At 46.6% G+C, this 25,491-nt stretch overlaps 1 protein-coding gene across 1 annotated transcript in view; it reads right to left on the minus strand.

Annotated features, from left to right (window-relative positions):
- The window catches only part of LOC140284971 (piezo-type mechanosensitive ion channel component 2-like), a 66,768-nt gene that overhangs the window by 19,934 nt on the left and 21,343 nt on the right, over window positions 1-25,491 (minus strand). The window contains exons 12-33 of the mRNA XM_072379032.1: window positions 24,039-24,147; window positions 23,163-23,395; window positions 18,841-18,989; window positions 14,272-14,350; window positions 14,103-14,197; window positions 12,537-12,733; window positions 12,304-12,461; window positions 12,056-12,232; window positions 11,864-11,977; window positions 11,578-11,778; window positions 11,296-11,500; window positions 9,384-9,485; window positions 7,517-7,694; window positions 7,345-7,431; window positions 6,148-6,304; window positions 5,976-6,072; window positions 5,725-5,890; window positions 5,561-5,650; window positions 3,113-3,201; window positions 2,971-3,036; window positions 2,776-2,891; window positions 1-90 (exon numbers count right to left, since the gene is read on the minus strand). The exon at window positions 1-90 is cut by the window's left edge and continues 31 nt beyond it. Of these exons, the coding sequence (XP_072235133.1) occupies window positions 1-90; window positions 2,776-2,891; window positions 2,971-3,036; window positions 3,113-3,201; window positions 5,561-5,650; window positions 5,725-5,890; window positions 5,976-6,072; window positions 6,148-6,304; window positions 7,345-7,431; window positions 7,517-7,694; window positions 9,384-9,485; window positions 11,296-11,500; window positions 11,578-11,778; window positions 11,864-11,977; window positions 12,056-12,232; window positions 12,304-12,461; window positions 12,537-12,733; window positions 14,103-14,197; window positions 14,272-14,350; window positions 18,841-18,989; window positions 23,163-23,395; window positions 24,039-24,147 (2,955 nt within the window). The remainder of the gene's footprint in view (window positions 91-2,775; window positions 2,892-2,970; window positions 3,037-3,112; window positions 3,202-5,560; window positions 5,651-5,724; window positions 5,891-5,975; window positions 6,073-6,147; window positions 6,305-7,344; window positions 7,432-7,516; window positions 7,695-9,383; window positions 9,486-11,295; window positions 11,501-11,577; window positions 11,779-11,863; window positions 11,978-12,055; window positions 12,233-12,303; window positions 12,462-12,536; window positions 12,734-14,102; window positions 14,198-14,271; window positions 14,351-18,840; window positions 18,990-23,162; window positions 23,396-24,038; window positions 24,148-25,491) is intronic.

The raw sequence follows: 25,491 nt of genomic DNA on the forward strand, positions 1-25,491 counted from the left end.
GTCCGAAGAGTTCTTCTTCCACAATTTCTTGTGGTTATTGCGGGCTTTCATTGCTGTTCTGGAGTCTGTTATCCAGGCGTGGTACAAAAACTGACAGACAGAAAGCACATAGACTGATAGAAAATTGATTCCAAACTTCTTAAACTCCTGATGTAACACATGAGCACCTTAGGAGGACACATCTCACTGGTCTTATTGGCTCAAGCTGAAAATGGGGTGATCTGTACCTCTCTAAAGTTTCTGCAAACCCCAGAGGTTCTACACTCATGACAGAGTCTCCATGCAGGCGGTGGTCCACTGTAAGGAGCAGTTCAGGGTCCAGTGTGGTGGACAGGCTGCAGATGGACCCACCATACCTGTCCGTAACCCTGACCAGCTGATCCAAAACCCTGCAGCCAGAGTTCTGATGAGATCTAACAGCAGAGATCATGTTTCTCCAGTTTTAGCTTCTCTTCATTGGCTCCCTGTTAGATTCAGAATAGAATTTAAGATTCTTCTCCTCACATATAAAGCTCTTAATGACCGAGCTCCATCACATCTTAAAGATCTCACAGTTGGATATTTCCCCAACAGAGCACTTTGCTCTCAGGCTGCAGGTTTCCTTGTGGTTCCCAGAGTTTCTAAAAGCAGAATGGGAGGCAGAGCCTTCAGTTATCAGGCCCCTAAAAGCAGAATGGGAGGCAGAGCCTTCAGTTATCAGGCCCCTAAAAGCAGAATGGGAGGCAGAGCCTTCAGTTATCAGGCCCCTAAAAGCAGAATGGGAGGCAGAGCCTTCAGTTATCAGGCCCCTAAAAGCAGAATGGGAGGCAGAGCCTTCAGTTATCAGGCCCCTAAAAGCAGAATGGGAGGCAGAGCCTTCAGTTATCAGGCCCCTAAAAGCAGAATGGGAGGCAGAGCCTTCAGTTATCAGGCCCCTAAAAGCAGAATGGGAGGCAGAGCCTTCAGTTATCAGGCCCCTAAAAGCAGAATGGGAGGCAGAGCCTTCAGTTATCAGGCCCCTAAAAGCAGAATGGGAGGCAGAGCCTTCAGTTATCAGGCCCCTAAAAGCAGAATGGGAGGCAGAGCCTTCAGTTATCAGGCCCCTAAAAGCAGAATGGGAGGCAGAGCCTTCAGTTATCAGGCCCCTAAAAGTAGAATGGGAGGCAGAGCCTTCAGTTATCAGGCCCCTAAAAGCAGAACGGGAGGCAGAGCCTTCAGTTATCAGGCCCCTAAAAGCAGAATGGGAGGCAGAGCCTTCAGTTATCAGGCCCCTAAAAGCAGAATGGGAGGCAGAGCCTTCAGTTATCAGGCCCCTAAAAGCAGAATGGGAGGCAGAGCCTTCAGTTATCAGGCCCCTAAAAGCAGAATGGGAGGCAGAGCCTTCAGTTATCAGGCCCCTAAAAGCAGAATGGGAGGCAGAGCCTTCAGTTATCAGGCCCCTAAAAGCAGAATGGGAGGCAGAGCCTTCAGTTATCAGGCCCCTAAAAGCAGAATGGGAGGCAGAGCCTTCAGTTATCAGGCCCCTAAAAGCAGAATGGGAGGCAGAGCCTTCAGTTATCAGGCCCCTAAAAGCAGAATGGGAGGCAGAGCCTTCAGTTATCAGGCCCCTAAAAGCAGAATGGGAGGCAGAGCCTTCAGTTATCAGGCCCCTCTCTGTGGAACCAGCTGCCAGTTTGGCTTCAGGAAGCAGACACCCTCTCTACCTTTAAGATCAGGCTGAAACTTTCCTTTCTGATAAAGCTTATAGTTAGGGATGGCTCAGGTGAGCCTGAAACATCCCATAGTTCTGCTGCTATAGGCCCAGCCTGCTGGGGGAGCTCCCATGATGCACCTCTCCTCCCTCCATGTACAGATGACATCATTGCTGTCATTAACTTGTGTTTCTCTCTCTCAGCAGGTGTCTCTGGCCTGGTGTTACGCTGCTTGTTGTCCCCTCTTTCCTGTCCTCTCAGCCCCAGCTGGTCCAGGCAGATGGACCCTTCCTGGTTCTGGTTCTGATGGAGGTTTCTTCCTGGTTCTGGTTCTGATGGAGGTTTCTTCCTGTTAAAGGGAGTTTTTTCTCTCCACGGTCGCCTCGTGCAGCTCAGGATCAGAGAGAAGTTTCAGTTAATCTGCTGGTTTCCTTAGCTAGGATACTTTTTTAAAAATTGTCTCCATATGAATTGGACAAATTTTGAATTGAATGAATTGGATTTGATTGGATTATGATTAGATTACAGTGAATTGGATTCTAATTTGCTTGAATTGGACTGTATCTTTGAAGTGCCTTGAGATGACATTTGTTATGATTTGGTGCTTTATTCATAAACTGAATTGAATTGGAAAAGTGCCTTTATTTCAGTTATTTTAATCTCTGGGTTATCGGTCCAATTCATTCTGAATGATCTTGGAATAGTTTCATCTTCTTCTTGTTGTTGGTCATTTTCTTATGAATCAGACAGTCTGTCTTTTACAGATAGTGATCCATAAAGTAATTGTTTTAGTTTTCAACCAGCTGATTTGGGCTTGCTGTCACTGATGTGGTTGCTTATTTTGCACTGGTTACTTCTTTCACCCCTGTCATCACACACTGGTCAGCGTCCACATCACAGGTGAAAGGAGCACTCCTCCTCCTAAACACTCCTCCTGTGAAGGAAGCAGCAGGAAGTATTCTGGTACATCCGTGAAGTGCAAAAAGTTACTCTGAAACCTCGGGAAAAGTAGGTCTGCTCTTCATCTTCATGATCTCTATACCTTCATCTCTTTAACCTATGTGTTCACCAGCTAGAGTTCAAGTTAACAATCATGGAGACTCACCTGGAAGGCAGACTTCTCAGTGAGCTCTGCCTCTTTTTTCTCCTCTTCCTCCCTCTTGTCCTCCTCTTCCTCCTCACTGTCTGTCTCAAACAGGTAGTAGTTGCCACTTCTGACCACTGCAAAAAGACACACTCTGAAATTCAACCCTCAGCTGCATCTGACAGGGTGGCACAGATGATGTCTCATGTGACTCACTGGAGGTGTGGTTCACCCAGGGCTTCCACCATCGCTTGTCCTGCTTGCCCTTCTTGTTTTTCTGATCTGAAAGAAACAAACACTTATCAGCTCACCTGAGCATGCTGTTACCATGAGGACAAGGTTAGATGTGCTTACAGACCATTGCCGTGGACGCTGTCCTTGGTCAAACTCAACATTTTCTCTTTTCCTTTGCGGAACTTCTGCTGTCGAGATTTAATTCTCTCCATCCTGGAAGAGACAGAAAGACAGGAAGAGATTCACACCTGGACCAGTGAGCCAGAAACACCTGGACCAGTGAGCCAGTCCACACCTGGACCAGTGAGCCAGAAACACCTGGACCAGTGAGTCAGTCCACACCTGGACCAGTGAGCCAGTACACACCTGGACCAGTGAGTCAGTCCACACCTGGACCAGTGAGCCAGTCCACACCTGGACCAGTGAGCCAGAAACACCTGGACCAGTGAGTCAGTACACACCTGAACCAGTGAGTCAGTACACACCTGGACCAGTGAGTCAGTCCACACCTGGACCAGTGAGCCAGTACACACCTGAACCAGTGAGTCAGTACACACCTGGACCAGTGAGTCAGTCCACACCTGGACCAGTGAGTCAGTACACACCTGAACCAGTGAGTCAGTACACACCTGGACCAGTGAGCCAGAAACACCTGGACCAGTGAGCCAGTCCACACCTGGACCAGTGAGCCAGTCCACACCTGGACCAGTGAGCCAGTACACACCTGAACCAGTGAGTCAGTACACACCTGGACCAGTGAGTCAGTACACACCTGAACCAGTGAGCCAGTCCACACCTGGACCAGTGAGTCAGTCCACACCTGAACCAGTGAGTCAGTCCACAACTGGACCAGTGAGTCAGTCCACACCTGAACCAGTGAGTCAGTACACACCTGAACCAGTGAGTCAGTACACACCTGGACCAGTGAGTCAGTCCACACCTGGACCAGTGAGTCAGTACACACCTGGACCAGTGAGTCAGTCCACACCTGGACCAGTGAGCCAGTCCACACCTGAACCAGTGAGTCAGTCCACACCTGGACCAGTGAGTCAGTACACACCTGGACCAGTGAGTCAGTACACACCTGAACCAGTGAGTCAGTCCACACCTGGACCAGTGAGTCAGTACACACCTGGACCAGTGAGTCAGTACACACCTGGACCAGTGAGTCAGTCCACACCTGGACCAGTGAGTCAGTCCACACCTGAACCAGTGAGTCAGTCCACACCTGGACCAGTGAGTCAGTCCACACCTGGACCAGTGAGTCAGTCCACACCTGAACCAGTGAGTCAGTACACACCTGAACCAGTGAGTCAGTACACACCTGGACCAGTGAGTCAGTCCACACCTGAACCAGTGAGTCAGTACACACCTGAACCAGTGAGTCAGTACACACCTGGACCAGTGAACCAGTCCACAACTGGACCAGTGAGTCAGTCCACACCTGGACCAGTGAGCCAGAAACACCTGAACCAGTGAGCCAGAAACACCTGGACCGGTGAGTCAGTACACACCTGGACCAGTGAACCAGTCCACACCTGGACCAGTGAGTCAGTCCACACCTGGACCAGTGAGTCAGTCCACAACTGGACCAGTGAGTCAGTACACACCTGGACCAGTGAGCCAGAAACACCTGGACCAGTGAGCCAGAAACACCTGGACCAGTGAACCAGTACACACCTGGACCAGTGAGTCAGTCCACACCTGAACCAGTGAGTCAGTACACACCTGGACCAGTGAGTCAGTACACACCTGGACCAGTGAGTCAGTACACACCTGGGCCGGTGAGTCAGTACACACCTGGACCAGTGAGCCAGAAACACCTGGACCAGTGAGTCAGTCCACACCTGAACCAGTGAGTCAGTCCACACCTGAACCAGTGAGCCAGTCCACACCTGGACCAGTGAGTCAGTACACACCTGGACCAGTGAGTCAGTCCACACCTGGGCCGGTGAGTCAGTCCACACCTGGACCAGTGAGTCAGTACACACCTGGACCAGTGAGCCAGAAACACCTGGACCAGTGAGTCAGTCCACACCTGAACCAGTGAGTCAGTACACACCTGGACCAGTGAGCCAGAAACACCTGGACCAGTGAGTCAGTCCACACCTGAACCAGTGAGCCAGTCCACACCTGGACCAGTGAGTCAGTACACACCTGGACCAGTGAGCCAGTCCACACCTGAACCAGTGAGTCAGTACACACCTGGACCAGTGAGCCAGAAACACCTGGACCAGTGAGTCAGTCCACACCTGAACCAGTGAGTCAGTCCACACCTGAACCAGTGAGCCAGTCCACACCTGGACCAGTGAGCCAGTACACACCTGAACCAGTGAGTCAGACCACACCTGGACAGACTTCAGCACAGGATGAGTCTTATCAGTGTTTATATTAACTTAACTCTTTTAGACTCAGTCTGGCCTCTCTAAGCTGCCTGATCCTGGACCGGTTTTGAGCTAGACTTGTTGCTGTTTACACCTGGCATGTCTTGGGTTTGACTGAAGCAGCCTGGACAAATTCTGGTCTGGGACCTGACCCGAACTCAACCTGGACTCGATTAAGGCAGTCTTACTGTCTCTTCAGCAGGTCCATGGAGGTCTTCTCCTTCTCCAATCTTGCTCTGACGGCTTTCACTGTGGATGCCTCAAAGAGCTCCGCCCCCCTGCAACACACACAGGTTAGCATCACATGACTGTGTGTGAGTGTCGCCGTGTGTGTGTGATGGCAGATGTGTACCTGGAGGCCAGCAGCTGTGTATTCTGCAGGTCCAGCACCACGTACAGAAAGTAGTGGCTCCTGAAGACTCTCCTCTGCAGCAACAGGAAGCAGAAACAGACGCCGTCCCAGATGATCCCAGCCTCGTCACTCGGCAGCTCGCACTGCTTACTGCTCTGCTGCTCCGCTGGAAACAACAAACATGTGAGGAAACGAGAGTGGAGGAGACAAGTTTCTCCACATCTTCAGTAGGACAGATGAGGAATGCGTACGCTTGGTGTATCCTTTGATGGTGCAGGCCAGACTGAAGAGCTGGACCAACCAACAGTGTTTCAAAACCAACGACTTGATGAAGCCACAGGCGAGAATCTGACACACAGAGAGAAACAGTTCAACCCTCTACACTGTGAGTCTGAGGATGATGGTGATGAAGCTAAGTCTCACCGACAGAATGTTCTTCATGGTGATCACAAACACGTTGTAGCCAATCAGACAGTCCCAGTACAGCAGGATGGATTTAACTGGTTTCAGCAGCAGGTCTCCGCCCACCAACAGGAAGTAGAAACATGCCACCAGGTAACCCATACAGAAGATACTGATCCTGGAACAGATCAGGTGGGCTTCGTGATCTTATTGTATTTCATTTAATCTCACGTTTACTTTAAACTGTAGCTAGCTTCCATACATATTATATTTTATAGTACTTCTCAGGTTTTTACTTTAATGTTTTGAAAAATCTGAAATTATTTTGCTGTTTATAAACACTTCCATCAACACATCAAGGGTTTAATAATGGAAGTTTTAGTTATAAATTACTCAACCTTTAAGGTTTTGGACTAAAATAATCTGTCAGATTTAAAATGGGGCAATGCAACTATAATCTTTAGTCACATTTTTTATGTGTGAGAGCAGTAACATGTAAATCAAACTCTCTATTGGCTGCCAGCCCTTGAATCTGCAGCAACCCACTTTGGCCATGTGACTGATACAAACACAAGGTTGTGTTTCAAATGATGGATGTAGTAAATATTTGACATGATCTTGTATCTTGTGACATCTTTAGCTCATCAGTGATGAACTTTGAACCCTGACAGCTTTAAGGTGACGTTGTGACGCCTCATTTTGCTGGCAAATGTTTTTCACTCAGTTTATGAGGTCCGCTCCTACCCTGTTCATCATCACATCTACCCTGACTGTGTGTGATAATTAACCAGATCCACTATCAACTCTTTGGTTTGACTACATTCTGAAACCATTGATGATGTGTTGATGGAGGTCAGGGTTGATTTCTGTTATTCAAACAGTTTAAATCTGTGATCTGTTGGATCTAAAGATTAAAACAGACTGAAGTAACCTCGATGGGACACCCTGAGCTTTTCTGGAAAAGTGGGCAGAGCTAAAGACAAGAAATCTAATCTGTTTAATGATGGAGTTATTTTCAAAAGTTCTGAATCTAACCGATATCATGAGTGTTTGATGAGGTGAGTTGATGTTTTTGAATGGAGACTGATGGGCGTGTTTCAGAGCAACACCTAGTGAGCACCGGTGGTATTACAATTCAAGGAGCTTCTTGTCCAACATCCATCTTTATTTACAGTCTATGTAAAAACATGAAGAAGGTGTCTGTGGCCTGTCCCTCACCTGGTGGTTCCAGTGATAAAGATGATAGTGAGGACAAACCAGAACATGTAGCTGAAGATGATCACCTTCATCATGTCCAGGTAAGACCTTAACACACATGATGGAGACACACAGGTGACACAGAAACGGTGACACAGAAACAGGTGACAGGTAGACAATGGGTGGGGTTTACCTGCACAGCATGTAGTCCGGCACACTGCAGAGATGGAGTCGTCTGACTGAATCACACAAGTCTCCATCGTCTCTGTCCATCTCACTGTTATCTCCTGCGAGGAGCTGAATGGACGGCTGAAGCTCCTCCTCAAACACCTGCAGCTGAAGCGATGCCCCGAGGAGCAGCAGGAAGTCGTCTGAAGCATTAAAATATTGCAGTAAACATGTGATACACCTGCCTGTACGCTGGAGCTTTCACAACATTTCTAAATTCAATCCCAAACTTCTTGGTTTGCAGGCATCTTACTTTTGTTTGTTTGTTCTGAAAAAGAGAAAGAATTTGAGTTCAAACATGAGACTCTTGATAAACTGTTTTTGTTTTTTTCAAAACAATCATTTTGTTCCTGAACTTATTTCCATATTCAATATGTTGTGTATAATTTGAAGTCTCCCCCTTGAGTCACCAGCTTATCACAATGGAAAAGTGCCCCGGGATCCCAGGAGCTCTGGTGTTGGGAGCATTTTGCTCCTGGTTAGGGTCTCCCTGGTCCGGGGTGGGGTGCCCACCTAGACCACAGGTCGATGGTTTATTTTGTTATCGTCAGATCTGTGGCCAGAAGTTGTGATGAAAAAAGGAGCTAAGCTGTCAGCTAATCACAACAAGGTAGTAAGTTGGATCAGGTGACGGGGGAGGATGCCGAAGAGGCTCGATGCACCCAAACATCTAATGAGAGTGTGTTGGAAATGTCTTGCAGAGGCCCCAGTCCAGGAGGTCTCTCGGGAGGTAAGAGAATATTTAGAGAGTCCAAATGGGCCTCTATTGGTGAGGCGGTTGTGTGCCAAAAGGTATTTGGTGCTTGTCAAACCCTCAACCCAATAGTGGACACCTGAGATGAAGAGAACAGTCAGACAGATGGAGTCCTAAAGTTCTTGGTTAGGTTTTGGGACTCTGACAGGTACAAGCAAGACCAACAGAAGTGAGTCACTGCCTCAAGAGTGGGGGTAAAACAGAGCAGGAACAGGCAGCTTAGGGCAGTGTCTGCAGTGGTGCGGTCGCTGTACCGGTCCATTGTGGTAAAGGGAAAGCAGAGTCAAAAAGTCAAAGGTGTCAATTTACATTCCAACCCTCACCTATGGACATGAGCTGTGGATGGCGATAAAAAGAATGGGATCACAAAAACAAGCAGCATAAATGAGCTTTCTGTGAAGGGTGGCTGAGCTTAGGGATAGGATTGCAGTTGGTGTTACTCCACACTAAGAAGAGCCAGATGAGGTGGTTGGGGCTTTGGGTCAGGATGTGTTCCAGATGCCTTACAGGGGAGGTGTTTCGGACATGTTCCACCAGGAGGAAGCCTCGGGGTAGACCTAGGATGCACTGGAGAGATTATGTCTCTTATGAAAATGTCCCCTAGAAAGTGCTGGAGGAGCTGGCTGTAAGAAGGGAGGTCTGGGGTCTCTGCTCAGACGGTTGACTCTAAGACCTGGTGCAGGTCAAGCAGCAGAAAATGGAGGGATGGAATATGTAAAGTATAATTTGGGACTTGATCTTAAAAAGGCACCTTTTTAACACGCTACTGTCTCCAGTTCTGTGCTCCTGTTTGTCTCAGTGTAGTATGAAATGAACATAAGAACTGTTTTTAAAGCATCTCCTCTTCTTTCTTTCCACCAAGCTGCACCACAATCAATCTAAAGCAGTGTCTAAACAAACACTGGCTCTGGAGCTGACTTTTAGTTTTTAAATTCTTCATACCACTGCAGATATTCCTCCATGTTTGGAAGCTGAGGCGGACGTAGGAGTAGCTGGTATTCAGTATTAAGTTATCATCCCACACAGTGAACCTTTACATTGTATTTTGAATCAATCGCGATGATGGCGATCGTCTTACAAAGCAGGAAGAGAGGGTTGGGTGGTGTCAGGTAATCAGGCAAGAAGAGCCACTTCACTACATTGGAGTCCATGTTTGAAGATGGGGGTCTCCAAGGATAATCTGAAAACAAAACACACAGATGAACCTTCAACAAATTTTAAATGCTTAAAAATCGAATCCTGAATTTCTACACCAACCCAGAGATGGACACAAAGAACAGGAGTAGTGTACAAAAATATAAAGTACATCCGTTTTCAGTTCTCATATTTTATTATCAGTTTTATTTATAAAAACATGTTTCTCAGCAGGTGTTAAAACTCAGTAAATCCAACCGATGAACAACAGCACATAACATATTACACTGTGTCCAAAGGACATTGTTCCAGAAGTCTTGAGCTTTGTTCAGATGCAGCTTTGCAAACCTAAGCTGTGCTGCCATGTTCTTTTTAGAGAGAAGAGGCTTTCTCCTGCAGCCCTTCCAAACAAGCCATCCTTGTTCAGCCTTTTTCTAACTGTGCTGCCATGACCTTTAACCTTTAACATGCTAACTGAGGCCTGTAGAGTCTGAGATGTAGCTCTGGGCTTTTTCACCTTGGGGTGACCTTTAACCTTTAACATGCTAACTGAGGCCTGTAGAGTCTGAGATGTAGCTCTGGGCTTCTTCACCTTGGGGTGACCTTTAACCTTTAACATGCTAACTGAGGCCTGTAGAGTCTGAGATGTAGCTCTGGGCTTTTTCACCTTGGGGTGACCTTTAACCTTTAGCATGCTAACTGAGGCCTGTAGAGTCTGAGATGTAGCTCTGGGCTTCTTCACCTTGGGGTGACCTTTAACCTTTAGCATGCTAACTGAGGCCTGTAGAGTCTGAGATGTAGCTCTGGGCTTTTTCACCTTGGGGTGACCTTTAACCTTTAACATGCTAACTGAGGCCTGTAGAGTCTGAGATGTAGCTCTGGGCTTTTTCACCTTGGGGTGACCTTTAACCTTTAACATGCTAACTGAGGCCTGTAGAGTCTGAGATGTAGCTCTGGGCTTCTTCACCTTGGGGTGACCTTTAACCTTTAGCATGCTAACTGAGGCCTGGAGAGTCTGAGATGTAGCTCTGGGCTTCTTCACCTTGGGGTGACCTTTAACCTTTAGCATGCTAACTGAGGCCTGTAGAGTCTGAGATGTAGCTCTGGGCTTCTTCACCTTGGGGTGACCTTTAACCTTTAACATGCTAACTGAGGCCTGTAGAGTCTGAGATGTAGCTCTGGGCTTTTTCACCTTGGGGTGACCTTTAACCTTTAACATGCTAACTGAGGCCTGTAGAGTCTGAGATGTAGCTCTGGGCTTCTTCACCTTGGGGTGACCTTTAACCTTTAGCATGCTAACTGAGGCCTGGAGAGTCTGAGATGTAGCTCTGGGCTTCTTCACCTTGGGGTGACCTTTAACCTTTAGCATGCTAACTGAGGCCTATAGAGTCTGAGATGTAGCTCTGGGCTTCTTCACCTTGGGGTGACCTTGCTGGGACGTCCACTCCTGGGAAGATTGACAGCTGTCCTGAATGTTTTCCACTTGTGAATAATCTTTCTCTCTGTAGAATGATGGACTCCAGATAGTCTGGAAATGGCCTTATAACCCTTCCCAGACTGATGGGCAGCAGCAGCTGCTTCTCTGAGATCATTGCTGATGTCTTTCCTCCTTGGCATCGTGTTAAACACACCTGAAAACTGACAGAACTCCTGCTTTTATGGAGCTGCTCACACTGACTGATGATCACCCGCTGAGGAACAAATGTTTTTTATAAATAAAACTTGTGAGTTGAAAGATGGTGTAATTCTTGTTCTTGTATTTGTATTTCATAATAAGAAACTAGTGAACTTTAGTGAGTTTTAACCTTAATGTGGGATAAATAATCTTAACATGTATACTTTGAGTGAGTCTGTACCTTTACAAGCAGCAGGAGGGAACCCGATGCAGAGTAGGTACTGGAAGCACAGGACACCCGAAATGAAGTAGCAGTACCGTGGCCATGCTGCTGCTATGCATTTCCTGCTACGACGTGATAGGATGGCAATGAGGCTGAGGGCGTGGCCAACAGCAAAGAGATCCATTCGCTGACCAATCACATTCACAGCCAACAGAAAGCAAGTCTAAGGAGGAGACAGTCAGTGTTTCTGTCAACAGGGAGAGATAGGCCTGTGGCTATGTTCATATAGTTTCCGCTCACCTCCAATCCAAACTTGTAGAAGAAGTAGTTGAGGAAGTATTTAATGCTGTTCAGCACACTGTTGTCCAGGTGGTGTCTCGTGACATCATGAAAGAGTGTCCTGGTAGGGGGCGGGATTTTGTTATGTCGAAGGCGGTAGAGCTCCTGGTGTCGGTAAATGGTTACCTCAAATGCTAACAGAGCTAACATCATGAGATTGTTCTGTGGAGACAGATGAGCATCATGGGTAACTGCTAATGGTGGAAATGTTCACCCCTGATCCTTCTGTCATTGTTCTCTTCTTTACCCTCAGATAGTCCAGCAGTTTCCCATCTGTCTTATAAAGCCCCACCCACTGAGTGGGGTCAACTGGACCAGCATACAGGGCAGAGTGAGACAGTTCATTGCTGGAGTTAGCTGGCTAAAGAGAGACAGACAGGTCAGAAAGTTATACCAGTAAAACAAACTCAGGCAGGTGTGCTGTTGTTGCCAAGGTTACCATGGTGCAGTTGGAGGAGTAACTGATAGGCTGGACAACTTTGAGCTGGTACAACATTTTACAGACGGTCACCACACAGGTCCAGACGGTACAGACTCCTGACAACAGAGGGCGCCATGTCCTGCAGGGCAAAGCCACGCCCACACAGAGCACGAAGAGTAGGTTAAACACACACACCTGGGGGCAGAGAGACAGGTTTAGGTTTCAGACAGCCAGGTGTCGGACCGACAGACAGATTTCATACAGACCTCCTTCACACAGACCCAGATGATGTAGGAAGAAACTATCTTAACAATGTGCAGTTCCAGGAGCCACCAGAGGAGGCGCTGCAGGCGCTGCAGGGAGAGCAGCAGGCGGAGGAACAACACAGAGAGACGGTCCACCACCAACCTCCAGGACACCATCACTATGGATCAGAGAACTGCAGTTTAATTCCCCTCTGAAACCCAAGCACTCAGGTGGAACTGCACCATGTGGTCACCTGTGAGGTGGTCAGACAGGGTTTCCTTGTCAAACATGCAAGGGTAGTCCTCCTCTGCCTCCTCTTCCTGCTCCTCATCTTTTATCCAGTTTCCTTCTGTTTCCTGTTTATCAGCCGCTGTCCTGTCCCCCTGCAGGTGGAGCTGAGGAGCACCACTTAGGGTCAGGTCGACCAGGCTGCCGTCGGAGTGGACCAGCCTAAAGGTGAGGGGTACAGGTGAGAGACAGGTGTAAGACAGGTGAGGAACTTCTTTACCTACAGCAGACTGGATGTTCTTCGTGGGACGGAGACCCATCTTTTCTGAACTTTTACTGCTAGATTGCTGCTATTTTAACTGCCCGCGGACGTCAGGCCGAGGAAGAGGAACGGCGACTGTGTACAGGAGTATGTGCAAATCTCCTGTCTCCGATCCATCAGTCTCTGTTCCCTGTTCTGTTGTTTTCCATCAGTTTGAGCATATAAGCTTAAATTAATCTGAAGCCCTCAGGTTCCTCTACTAATGTCATCCCTCCTTGCTTATTTCCACTGTGAGGCCACATGTTCTCGCTGTTGTTAACAGGCTGTCCTCAGGTGTGGTCTCAAGAGAATGGAAACACGATATAGTGCAGCCATTAGTCAAAAAACCTTGCCACCAATCTCCAAGCTTCCTTTTATCTAGAAAATAGTTTATACACAGCTGAAAGAGTTTTGTTCCTCCTTTGACACAGTGGACCGTTGTTATCCCGTTTACAGCATTATGTAGGAACACTGTCCTTGAATGGTTCCTACTTGGCTGCGAAGATATTTTGCGTCAGCTTTCAGCCTCCCGTGCTTCTCTGTCATATGGGGTGCCTCAGGGCTCAATTCTTGGGCCTTTGCTTTTTTCTTTACATCTTCTTCCTCTGTGTTCTATTTTTAGAAAGAACAAGTGTGCTTTCCAACTTTATGCTGCTGACAGTCAGGTTTATGTGTTTCTGAAATGAAAGGAGTCCTATTCTGTGAAATTGTTGATAGAGTGCCTTTGATGCCTGGTCCTGGTGCCACCAGTGGGTCCTCCCCTGTTGATTTGGGCCCTCTGGCACAATTTGTCAAACCGACTGTCACTAATCTTGGTGTGACAATGGACAATGATTTTAATTTAGACAGGCAGATCAGCTGTTTTCAACTAGGACAACTGAGCGAGATCAAACACATAGTTTTGAAGCTTTTAGAGCTTTTGCTGCATATTGCATATTAGACAGGTGTCCATTTTTAAATCTCTTCTTAAAACCTTTTCTCACTGGCCTTTGATCCAGCTTGAGAGTTGACTTTATTAGAATTTTACTTCTATTTTGATTACATTTATTTTTTATCATGATCTTACTTTTGTCTTATTTTGAATTGTGTTATTGTGTTTATATTGTTAGATCTAGTTTTTATGTCTTTTAATGTTTTTTGTGTTCTTAGTATTCAGCACTTTGGTCAGTACCTGCTGTTATTTAAAGTGCTTTGTAAATAAAGTTGGCTTGGCCTGTCTGGGTGTAAGATGGGTTTTCAGGTGAGCCACAGGTATAAGACAGATGAGGGATACAGATGTGTTTCTGTCACCTGGTGATGGTGCTGTTGTGCGTGTCCACGACAGTCTTCAGGTCGGTCAGCTGCAGGAAGGACTCATGGAAGTAATGCAGGTGAATGATGCACACCTGCGGGACAAATGTTACACTGTGTTACCATGGAAACACAGAAAAAGGTGACATCTGGTTCACTCAGACCTTACCAGCAGGAATGATGCAGGGATGAAGATCCTGGTAAAGAGCACTGGAACAGAGAACTTCTCCAGTCCAACATCCTCCAACCTGAAGCAACAGAAACGCACAAAAAAGTGACGTATCCACTTTTTCACGTCAACGATCAGATGTATCAAGAGCGAAATGACCGTGGAAATGTGCGGCGCCTCACGCCAACTTCAGGGCTGTCTTATGCACTTTTCTACAGCTGCTGATTCTTTGGTGACACTTAGAGGTGATGTTGGGAAACTGTTATAATAAATAAATGTGTCCTTTTAAACATCCCGTCTTTTTCGACAATTCCTTTAATAGCCTATTGAACCAACTATTCTATATCTATTATCAAAATCCCCTGAAAATAACAAAATACAGGTATTAATGTAAATGTGGCGAGTCTGTTGTAATGTTGCAACATTAATAATTGCAATTACAGACATCAATGACAGCTCACCTGTGTCGGACGTCCCAGAGCTGCAAATAAACCCAATTTCATATGTCAAGCTACCCAAAACATTTTTGTTTTTATTAGTTTCAAATCAATAAGTGAACAGCTCCGACGCTTCCTTAAGGATCTCCTTTAGGAAACACCGGACCGTCCTTCATGAGAGAAAGGAGCTCCGACGCTTCCTTAAGGATCTCCTTTAGGAAACACCGGACCGTCCTTCCTGAGAGAAAGGAGCTCCGACGCTTCCTTAAGGATCTCCTTTAGGAAACACCGGACCGTCCTTCAGGAGAGAAAGGAGCTCCGACGCTTCCTTAAGGATCTCCTTTAGGAAACACCGGACCGTCCTTCCTGAGAGAAAGGAGCTCCGACGCTTCCTTAAGGATCTCCTTTAGGAAACACCGGACCGTCCTTCAGGAGAGAAAGGAGCTCCGACGCTTCCTTAAGGATCTCCTTTAGGAAACACCGGACCGTCCTTCATGAGAGAAAGGAGCTCCGACGCTTCCTTAAGGATCTCCTTTAGGAAACACCGGACCGTCCTTCAGGAGAGAAAGGAGCTCCGACGCTTCCTTAAGGATCTCCTTTAGGAAACACCGGACCGTCGTTCCTGAGAGAAAGGAGCTCCGACGCTTCCTTAAGGATCTCCTTTAGGAAACACCGGACCGTCCTTCCTGAGAGAAAGGAGCTCCGACGCTTCCTTAAGGATCTCCTTTAGGAAACACCGGACCGTCCTTCAGGAGAGAAAGGAGCTCCGACGCTTCCTTAAGGATCTCCTTTAGGAAACACCGGACCGTCCTTCAGGAGAGAAAGGAGCTCCGATGCTTCCTTAAGGATCTCCTTTAGGAAACACCGGACCGTCCTTTAGGAGAGAAAGGAGCTCCGACGCTTCCTTAAGGGTCTCCTTTAGGAAACACCGGACCGTCCTTCCTGAGAGAAAGGAGCTCCGACGCTTCCTTAAGGATCTCCTTTAGGAAACACCGGACCGTCCTTCCTGAGAGAAAGGAGCTCCGACGCTTCCTTAAGGATCTCCTTTAGGAAACACCGGACCGTCCTTCAGGAGAGAAAGGAGCTCCGATGCTTCCTTAAGGATCTCCTTTAGGAAACACCGGACCGTCCTTTAGGAGAGAAAGGAGCTCCGACGCTTCCTTAAGGATCTCCTTTAGGAAACACCGGACCGTCCTTCCTGAGAGAAAGGAGCTCCGACGCTTCCTTAAGGATCTCCTTTAGGAAACATCGGACCGTCCTTCCTGAGAGAAAGGAGCTCCGAGGCTTCCTTAAGGATCTCCTTTAGGAAACACCGGACCGTCCTTTAGGAGAGAAAGGAGCTCCGACGCTTCCTTAAGGATCTCCTTTAGGAAACACCGGACCGTCCTTCCTGAGAGAAAGGAGCTCCGACGCTTCCTTAAGGATCTCCTTTAGGAAACACCGGACCGTCCTTCCTGAGAGAAAGGAGCTCCGAGGCTTCCTTAAGGATCTCCTTTAGGAAACACCGGACCGTCCTTCCTGAGAGAAAGGAGCTCCGACGCTTCCTTAAGGATCTCCTTTAGGAAACATCGGACCGTCCTTCCTGAGAGAAAGGAGCTCCGATGCTTCCTTAAGGATCTCCTTTAGGAAACACCGGACCGTCCTTTAGGAGAGAAAGGAGCTCCGACGCTTCCTTAAGGATCTCCTTTAGGAAACACCGGACCGTCCTTCCTGAGAGAAAGGAGCTCCGAGGCTTCCTTAAGGATCTCCTTTAGGAAACACCGGACCGTCCTTCCTGAGAGAAAGGAGCTCCGACGCTTCCTTAAGGATCTCCTTTAGGAAACACCGGACCGTCCTTCCTGAGAGAAAGGAGCTCCGACGCTTCCTTAAGGATCTCCTTTAGGAAACACCGGACCGTCCTTCATGAGAGAAAGGAGCTCCGACGCTTCCTTAAGGATCTCCTTTAGGAAACACCGGACCGTCCTTCCTGAGAGAAAGGAGCTCCGACGCTTCCTTAAGGATCTCCTTTAGGAAACACCGGACCGTCCTTCATGAGAGAAAGGAGCTTCGACGCTTCCTTAAGGATCTCCTTTAGGAAACACCGGACCGTCCTTCCTGAGAGAAAGGAGCTCCGACGCTTCCTTAAGGATCTCCTTTAGGAAACACCGGACCGTCCTTCCTGAGAGAAAGGAGCTCCGACGCTTCCTTAAGGATCTCCTTTAGGAAACACCGGACCGTCCTTCAGGAGAGAAAGGAGCTCCGACGCTTCCTTAAGGATCTCCTTTAGGAAACACCGGACCGTCCTTCCTGAGAGAAAGGAGCTCCGACGCTTCCTTAAGGATCTCCTTTAGGAAACACCGGACCGTCCTTCAGGAGAGAAAGGAGCTCCGACGCTTCCTTAAGGATCTCCTTTAGGAAACACCGGACCGTCCTTCAGGAGAGAAAGGAGCTCCGATGCTTCCTTAAGGATCTCCTTTAGGAAACACCGGACCGTCCTTTAGGAGAGAAAGGAGCTCCGACGCTTCCTTAAGGGTCTCCTTTAGGAAACACCGGACCGTCCTTCCTGAGAGAAAGGAGCTCCGACGCTTCCTTAAGGATCTCCTTTAGGAAACACCGGACCGTCCTTCCTGAGAGAAAGGAGCTCCGACGCTTCCTTAAGGATCTCCTTTAGGAAACACCGGACCGTCCTTTAGGAGAGAAAGGAGCTCCGACGCTTCCTTAAGGTTCTCCTTTAGGAAACACCGGACCGTCCTTCATGAGAGAAAGGAGCTCCGATGCTTCCTTAAGGATCTCCTTTAGGAAACACCGGACCGTCCTTCATGAGAGAAAGGAGCTCCGACGCTTCCTTAAGGATCTCCTTTAGGAAACACCGGACCGTCCTTCAGGAGAGAAAGGAGCTCCGACGCTTCCTTAAGGATCTCCTTTAGGAAACACCGGACCGTCCTTCCTGAGAGAAAGGAGCTCCGACGCTTCCTTAAGGATCTCCTTTAGGAAACACCGGACCGTCCTTCCTGAGAGAAAGGAGCTCCGACGCTTCCTTAAGGATCTCCTTTAGGAAACACCGGACCGTCCTTTAGGAGAGAAAGGAGCTCCGACGCTTCCTTAAGGATCTCCTTTAGGAAACACCGGACCGTCCTTCAGGAGAGAAAGGAGCTCCGACGCTTCCTTAAGGATCTCCTTTAGGAAACACCGGACCGTCCTTCCTGAGAGAAAGGAGCTCCGACGCTTCCTTAAGGATCTCCTTTAGGAAACACCGGACCGTCCTTCAGGAGAGAAAGGAGCTCCGACGCTTCCTTAAGGATCTCCTTTAGGAAACACCGGACCGTCCTTCAGGAGAGAAAGGAGCTCCGATGCTTCCTTAAGGATCTCCTTTAGGAAACACCGGACCGTCCTTCCTGAGAGAAAGGAGCTCCCACGCTTCCTTAAGGATCTCCTTTAGGAAACACCGGACCGTCCTTCATGAGAGAAAGGAGCTCCGACGCTTCCTTAAGGATCTCCTTTAGGAAACACCGGACCGTCCTTCAGGAGAGAAAGGAGCTCCGATGCTTCCTTAAGGATCTCCTTTAGGAAACACCGGACCGTCCTTCATGAGAGAAAGGAGCTCCGACGCTTCCTTAAGGATCTCCTTTAGGAAACACCGGACCGTCCTTCATGAGAGAAAGGAGCTCCGACGCTTCCTTAAGGATCTCCTTTAGGAAACACCGGACCGTCCTTTAGGAGAGAAAGGAGCTCATTCTGTCCCATAATTCCTTGCAGCTGCAGCTTTTATAGCGATGCTCCATCATTTTCCTCCAGTCGTTCTAACTGTGATTCATAAATATGAGGACAGGAGGATGAGCAGCCTGTGACAGAACTATATTTACCTTTTTATCTTTATTTTTCACTTCCAAACTCTGATAATAAAGTAATATTCTATATAATCTCAGATAAAGTTCCTGTAACACCATGATCCGATCCATCAGATGAAGTATCTGCAGCTGTTTCTGGAGAACATTTATTGAACATCTGGAGTTTCAGACCCACTTCAGCTGAGAGTCAGAGTGCTCGTCTTCTCCTGAGTGAATGTTAAACAGCTCCTGAAAGCAACACTTCATGTCGCTGTAATTGCTGTCCACAAATTTAGTGCAACATGTGTGTGTAAAGGTGTGCACACCTGTCTGTGCTCAGTCCAGTGTAGTAACTCCAGGTTTGGGGCGATGAGGGGAACTGGAAGGTGTAGACCAGGATGAGAACCAGCATGGAATAAACCACCACTGCTACCCAGAAACACCTGAGTAAGGCCCGCCAGCGCTCGTAGTTCAGCTGCAGGGACAGACAGAAAGGTCCATTCTTAAACAATCAAACACTTTCAAGTCATCCAATCTGTGATCCAAACCAGGTTGGCTTCCTTGAACTTTTAGATCCAAGGACCCAAGGACTCGGGTCAGCTGGTCCAGTCCAGAGTCCAGACTAAACCTGGAGAAGCAGCATTTAGCTGCTATGCTGCAAACAAGTGGAACAAACTGCCAGAGGAGATTAAACTGTCACCAAATGTTTTTAAATCCAGGTTAAAAACATTCCTTTTCTCATGTGTCTATGCATGAAATCTGCAGGATATATTTTAACTTATCTAGAATGTTGCTTCTTTTTAATCATTTTAATGAATTTTAATTATTTTATTTGTTTCTCTTTATGTTTTACATATTTTTAATGCTTCTTCCACTCTCTGTGGAAAGCAATTCAAAGTGCTTTACATAAAAGCATTACAGCTTTTATTGTATGTGAAGCACTTTGAATTGCTTTGTACATGAAATGTGCTACAAATAAATCTGACTTGACTTGATTAAGTCTGACTGTAAACCAGATCTGAAGTCCGGCAGAACTCCCAGTGGTACCTGGGACGGTAGCATTACTTGCAGTAGTACCCAATAAAGTAGAAGTACCAGCAATAGTATCTGGACAATGAGTAATACTACTGGCAATAGTACCTCACAGGACAAGTAAAACAAGTTTTTGAAAAGAAAGAAAGAATTAAAAGGAGGAGATAAATAGCAAGTAACAGTTGAAAGCTATGAACAACATGTACACTTTTAGATGCGTCTTAAATTTGTCAGTACATTTCTATACAAAGGACTAGAACAATTTGGTTTTAACTATAACTTTATATAATGCATCAAGATCCTTTATCAAGAGCTAACCGCCAGAATAAAAATGAATGGAAGTTTGACAGATAGAATAAGGCTACAGAGATCGACAAGTCAGGGGTGCTGCCTTTCACCTACTCTATTTGCCCTTTTTATAGAGCCTCTCCCCAAGGCAGTTAGACAGGACCAGGAAATCAGGGGAGTGCTGGTGAATGGCATAGAACAGAAAATAGCACGCTTCACTGATGATGTCATAGCCTACCTCAGACACCCAAACAAATCACTGCCCACACTGATGATCCTCTTACAATGACATGGACAACTATCAGGATCTAAAGTGAATATTAGTAAGACACAAATATTACCAATTAACTTTAGTCCATCAAAGGAGATCCAGGAGTCATTTCATTTGAATTATTATTATTTGGGGGTAACAATTACCAAAACACTATCTAAACTTTACAAAGCTAATTACAACAAGACCAATTACGATATACAAACAGACATAGAGAGATGGACAATGCTAACGCTAGATTTTAGTTTGACAATCGAAATTGTCATAATGAACGTGTTACCAAGGCTCTTATATCTATTCCAGTCCCTACCAGTAGAGGTAACCCAGTCCCAGATTATGAGATAGAACAGAATGATATCAAGATTTGTATGGGGAAGCAAAAGACCTAGAATAAAAATGGAGACTCTCCAGCTGCCAATGGAATGGGGCTCCTGCACCTCAAAGATTGTTTTTATGCAGCACAATTAAGATATATTGTGGACTGGTGTAAACCAAACTACACTGCAAAATACAAGGAAATAGAGGCAAAATGTTGAGAATACCCAATACAAAGTATTATAGGAGACCAAGAAGTTAGAAATTGCAACATTTACATTGAAAACATGGTTTAGGATGATTAAGACACACAAGAAAAGACACCAACTTATTAAAGTCAGATACTCACATTGTATATTTATTGCTGAAATTAACTGATCTCCAAACGGCGGATGTGTGAAACACAGTTTAGTTTTTGTGTGACGCATAAGAATGAAAGAATCTTTATTCTATCTGTTTATATATCAGCTGTCCCTGAACACATCCTCCTGTAAATAGAATTATTTTGCAGAGGCTGCAGCGATAGCAGCGTCCTTAGTAACCACCATAGCAACAAAAATAACCTTCACAGGTTAATACCGAACAAACTGAAGCTTGCAAACATTCCCTGAAGGAAGATTGTAAAAATAAAAAGTAAAATTTTCATTTTCAACAATGTTTTATGATGTTGAAACTATTTTAAAATGTTTATTTTCCTCTGTGGATAAAAGGCACCTCAGCCCTGACTTCAGGCGGCACGAAAATCTGTGCGTAACTTTTCCTACGAACTGTGGGTGAGAGCAGCCTGTCTTGACTAAGGGGGGGGGGGGGGGGGGGGGGGGGGGGGGGGGGGGGTGTCAGAAATGACCACCTCTGTTTTGCTGTCATTTAGATGGAGACAGATGATGTCTATCCGGCATTTCACATCCTGTGAAGACAGCTGAGGATGTTGGTGTGGTGTCTTTCTATGTTAAGGTCATTTTTAGAAGGTGTGATTGCTTTTTCATTCCGGTTTTCCATCTAATGACTAAATAAAATTTCAGTTATACTCCATTGCCTGTCTTGGCACTACTTTTAGCAATCTTGTGTTTTAGGATCTTGTTGGAGCTACCATGAATCCTGACAGAATGAACTGGCCAGACATGGACTCAGTGGACTATACGCTCCTGCTCGAGGACATTGCAAAATACAACTCCGTCTTCTGCAGACTAACTTCAGACAGGTGTCCCACCTCATCATGTCTCTGAGGGGGCCTGCGGGGGTGCTCCTCCGGTTCCTGCTTCCAGGGGGCCCAGGGGGCCTTGTCTTGTTAACTTGACCCAGAGACTGTCTTGCTATCGCCTGTATCTGATTCGACTTTGTCATCATCTGTTTATGACCTGGCTTTGCTATCCTTTGATCCGGCGCTTGCCAGCTTCTTTGGCCCCTTGTCCAGTGCTGGCCTCAACCCTAAAGGATCCTCCTGACTGCCCTCCCGAGCGGCTGCACTTGTCTCCAAGGGATTCCCAACAGGCGCTCCTCCTAATCCAGTATCCGAGGGATTCCCAACAGGCGCTCCTCCTAATCCTAAATTGTCACTTTGGACTGTGAAGTTGAACAATAAATTTTTAATGTTGCACTTTGATGTTAAAATCCAAGACAACTCCATTTATCTATAGCAAGCAGGCCACGCTAACTAAATATCTTACCATGGTGAGTCTCCCAGAGCTCCAATGTGCTTGATCTTCAAATGTTCATGCATGACAGACGTGCTGCCGTGATACGTGAGGTCGGCTTTACAAAACTTGCAGGTAATCTTTTTTTTCTGGGTGTCAAGGGTGAAATGCTGCCAGACCCTCGACACTTTTGGACGAGAGGAGGGTAATTCAGCCACAGCCATTTCACTGTGTTTGTACAGGTGATCTCCCGCTATTATTTGCCTTTAACGTGCATGCATCTCTAAGCAGAGATAAGCAGGAAGTGAGATGACTCACTCCATACGGAAAATGATGTTCAGCTCGACAGCGTGAAAATGACGTGTGATGACGTAACCAACAATTATCGACATTTAAATACGTTGGTGACTAATTATGTTATCGATTTTTGTCGACAACATCAACTAATCGTTGCACCCTTACTGAAGACCAACTTAGGACAGTAGCAGCACCTGCAGCTTTGTACGGTAGTGATACCTGTAGAAGTACCCGGGACAGTAGCAGCACCTGCAGCTTTGTAAGGTAGTGATACCTGTAGAAGTACCTGGGACAGTAGCAGCACCTGCAGCTTTGTACGGTAGTGATACCTGTAGAAGTACCCGGGACAGTAGCAGCACCTGCAGCTTTGTACAGTAGTGATACCTGTAGAAGTACCCGGGACAGTAGCAGCACCTGCAGCTTTGTAAGGTAGTGATACCTGTAGAAGTACCCGGGACAGTAGCAGCACCTGCAGCTTTGTAAGGTAGTGATACCTGTAGAAGTACCCGGGAAAGTAGCAGCACCTGCAGCTTTGTACAGTAGTGATACCTGTAGAAGTACCCGGGACAGTAGCAGCACCTGCAGCTTTGTACGGTAGGGATACCTGTAGAAGTACCTGGGACAGTAGCAGCACCTGCAGCTTTGTACAGTAGTGATACCTGTAGAAGTACCCGGGACAGTAGCAGCACCTGCAGCTTTGTACAGTAGTGATACCTGTAGAAGTACCCGGGACAGTAGCAGCACCTGCAGCTTTGTACAGTAGTGATACCTGTAGAAGTACCTGGGACAGTAGTTGTAGTGGCAGTAGTACCTGGTACAGGGCGACGCAGCACAGGAACATAACCATGTAGATGACTTTGTAGAGGACGATTTTCCCCTCGAAGCTGACGAAGAAGAACATCATTCCACACACATAGATCCAGTATTTCACAAACATCCTGGTAACCACGGCAACCAAAGCCTCCATTTGATCTCGTCCTCCTCCCCCCAGGAGCAGCACCTCCTCATACGAAACCCCCTCCTTCATCTTCAGACTCTGTTTCTCTGCAGAGCAGAAAGTGGATTGACACAGACAGGTGATCAGACAGACAGGTGATCAGACAGACAGGTGATCAGACAGGCAGGTGATCAGACAGACAGGTGATCAGACAGACAGGTGTGCAGACAGGCAGGTGATCAGACAGGCAGGTGATCAGACAGACAGGTGTGCAGACAGACAGGTGTGCAGACAGGCAGGTGATCAGACAGGCAGGTGATCAGACAGGCAGGTGATCAGACAGACAGGTGTGCAGACAGACAGGTGTGCAGACAGACAGGTGATCAGACAGACAGGTGTGCAGACAGACAGGTGATCAGACAGGCAGGTGTGCAGACAGACAGGTGATCAGACAGGCAGGTGATCAGACAGGCAGGTGATCAGACAGACAGGTGTGCAGACAGGCAGGTGATCAGACAGACAGGTGTGCAGAGAGATAGATGTGTCACCTTGCTTTTTGTGTGCTACTGATTACAACTCTGAATTTTCTAACAACTATTTATGCTATTATTGACTAATTTATACTTCTGGTAACTGCAGATGCTCCTGCTAACTACTACTGACATTTTCTGACTATTGTTGACTACTATAGACTATTGATCAGACAGCCAGGTGCTCAGAAAGACAGGTGCAGATAGATAGATGCCTCACCTTGCTTTTTGTGGACAGTGATGTCAGACAGTTGTGTTTCTGCCTGTCTTTCTTTTTTCTCAGTTAATGACTGACGCAGTAGAACCCAGAAGATCAACAACCACAACAACTGAAACAACAGTCAATAACAACAATAACTGATTAGTTTATCAGATTAAGTGAATAATAATCAGGGGCTCTAACTCTAACATGTTTGTATTATCAGCAGTGAGATGTAAGCTCTCTCTTGGATCTGCAAGGAACAGTAAGTACAGAAGTATTTATTGCAGTGGGAGCATGCGTTCTGTAGCGGTACCATCATATACATGTACAGTAATACCACCAGTGGAATATGGCGGTATACAGAGTTAGCAGTTTACAGCAATTACACTATTAGTGGATAGTAGTACTACTACTGTAGGCATAAGTAATCTACAGTGGTAGTCAGTAGTAGTTAGCAGTAACATTAGTAGTGTCACAAGTTTACAGTAGCAGCCAGTAGCAGTAGTCAGTAGTAGTTAGCAGTAACATTAGTAGTGTCACAAGTTTACAGTAGCAGCCAGTAGCAGTAGTCAGTAGTAGTTAGCAGTAGTCAGTAGTAGTCTGTAGCAGTAGTCAGTAGTAGTCTGTAGCAGTAGTCAGTAGTAGTTAGCAGTAGTCAGTACTAGTCTGTAGCAGTAGTCAGTAGTAGTTAGCAGTAGTCAGTAGTAGTCTGTAGCAGTAGTCAGTAGTAGTTAGCAGTAGTCAGTAGTAGTTAGCAGTAGTCAGTAGTAGTCTGTAGCAGTAGTCAGTAGTAGTCTGTAGCAGTAGTCAGTAGTAGTTAGCAGTAGTCAGTAGTAGTCTGTAGCAGTAGTCAGTAGTAGTTAGCAGTAGTCAGTAGTAGTCTGTAGCAGTAGTCAGTAGTAGTCTGTAGCAGTAGTCAGTAGTAGTTAGCAGTAGTCAGTAGTAGTCTGTAGCAGTAGTCAGTAGTAGTTAGCAGTAGTCAGTAGTAGTTAGCAGTAGTCAGTAGTAGTCTGTAGCAGTAGTCAGTAGTAGTCTGTAGCAGTAGTCAGTAGTAGTTAGCAGTAGTCAGTAGTAGTCTGTAGCAGTAGTCAGTAGTAGTTAGCAGTAGTCAGTACTAGTCTGTAGCAGTAGTCAGTAGTAGTTAGCAGTAGTCAGTAGTAGTCTGTAGCAGTAGTCAGTAGTAGTTAGCAGTAGTCAGTAGTAGTTAGCAGTAGTCAGTAGTAGTCTGTAGCAGTAGTCAGTAGTAGTCTGTAGCAGTAGTCAGTAGTAGTTAGCAGTAGTCAGTAGTAGTCTGTAGCAGTAGTCAGTAGTAGTTAGCAGTAGTCAGTAGTAGTTAGCAGTAGTCAGTAGTAGTCTGTAGCAGTAGTCAGTAGTAGTCTGTAGCAGTAGTCAGTAGTAGTTAGCAGTAGTCAGTAGTAGTCTGTAGCAGTAGTCAGTAGTAGTTAGCAGTAGTCAGTACTAGTCTGTAGCA

Source organism: Leuresthes tenuis, unplaced genomic scaffold (genome assembly GCF_036924035.1).
Source record: "Leuresthes tenuis unplaced genomic scaffold, fLeuTen1.0.hap1 SCAF_24, whole genome shotgun sequence".
NCBI classification, from domain to species: domain Eukaryota; kingdom Metazoa; phylum Chordata; class Actinopteri; order Atheriniformes; family Atherinopsidae; genus Leuresthes; species Leuresthes tenuis.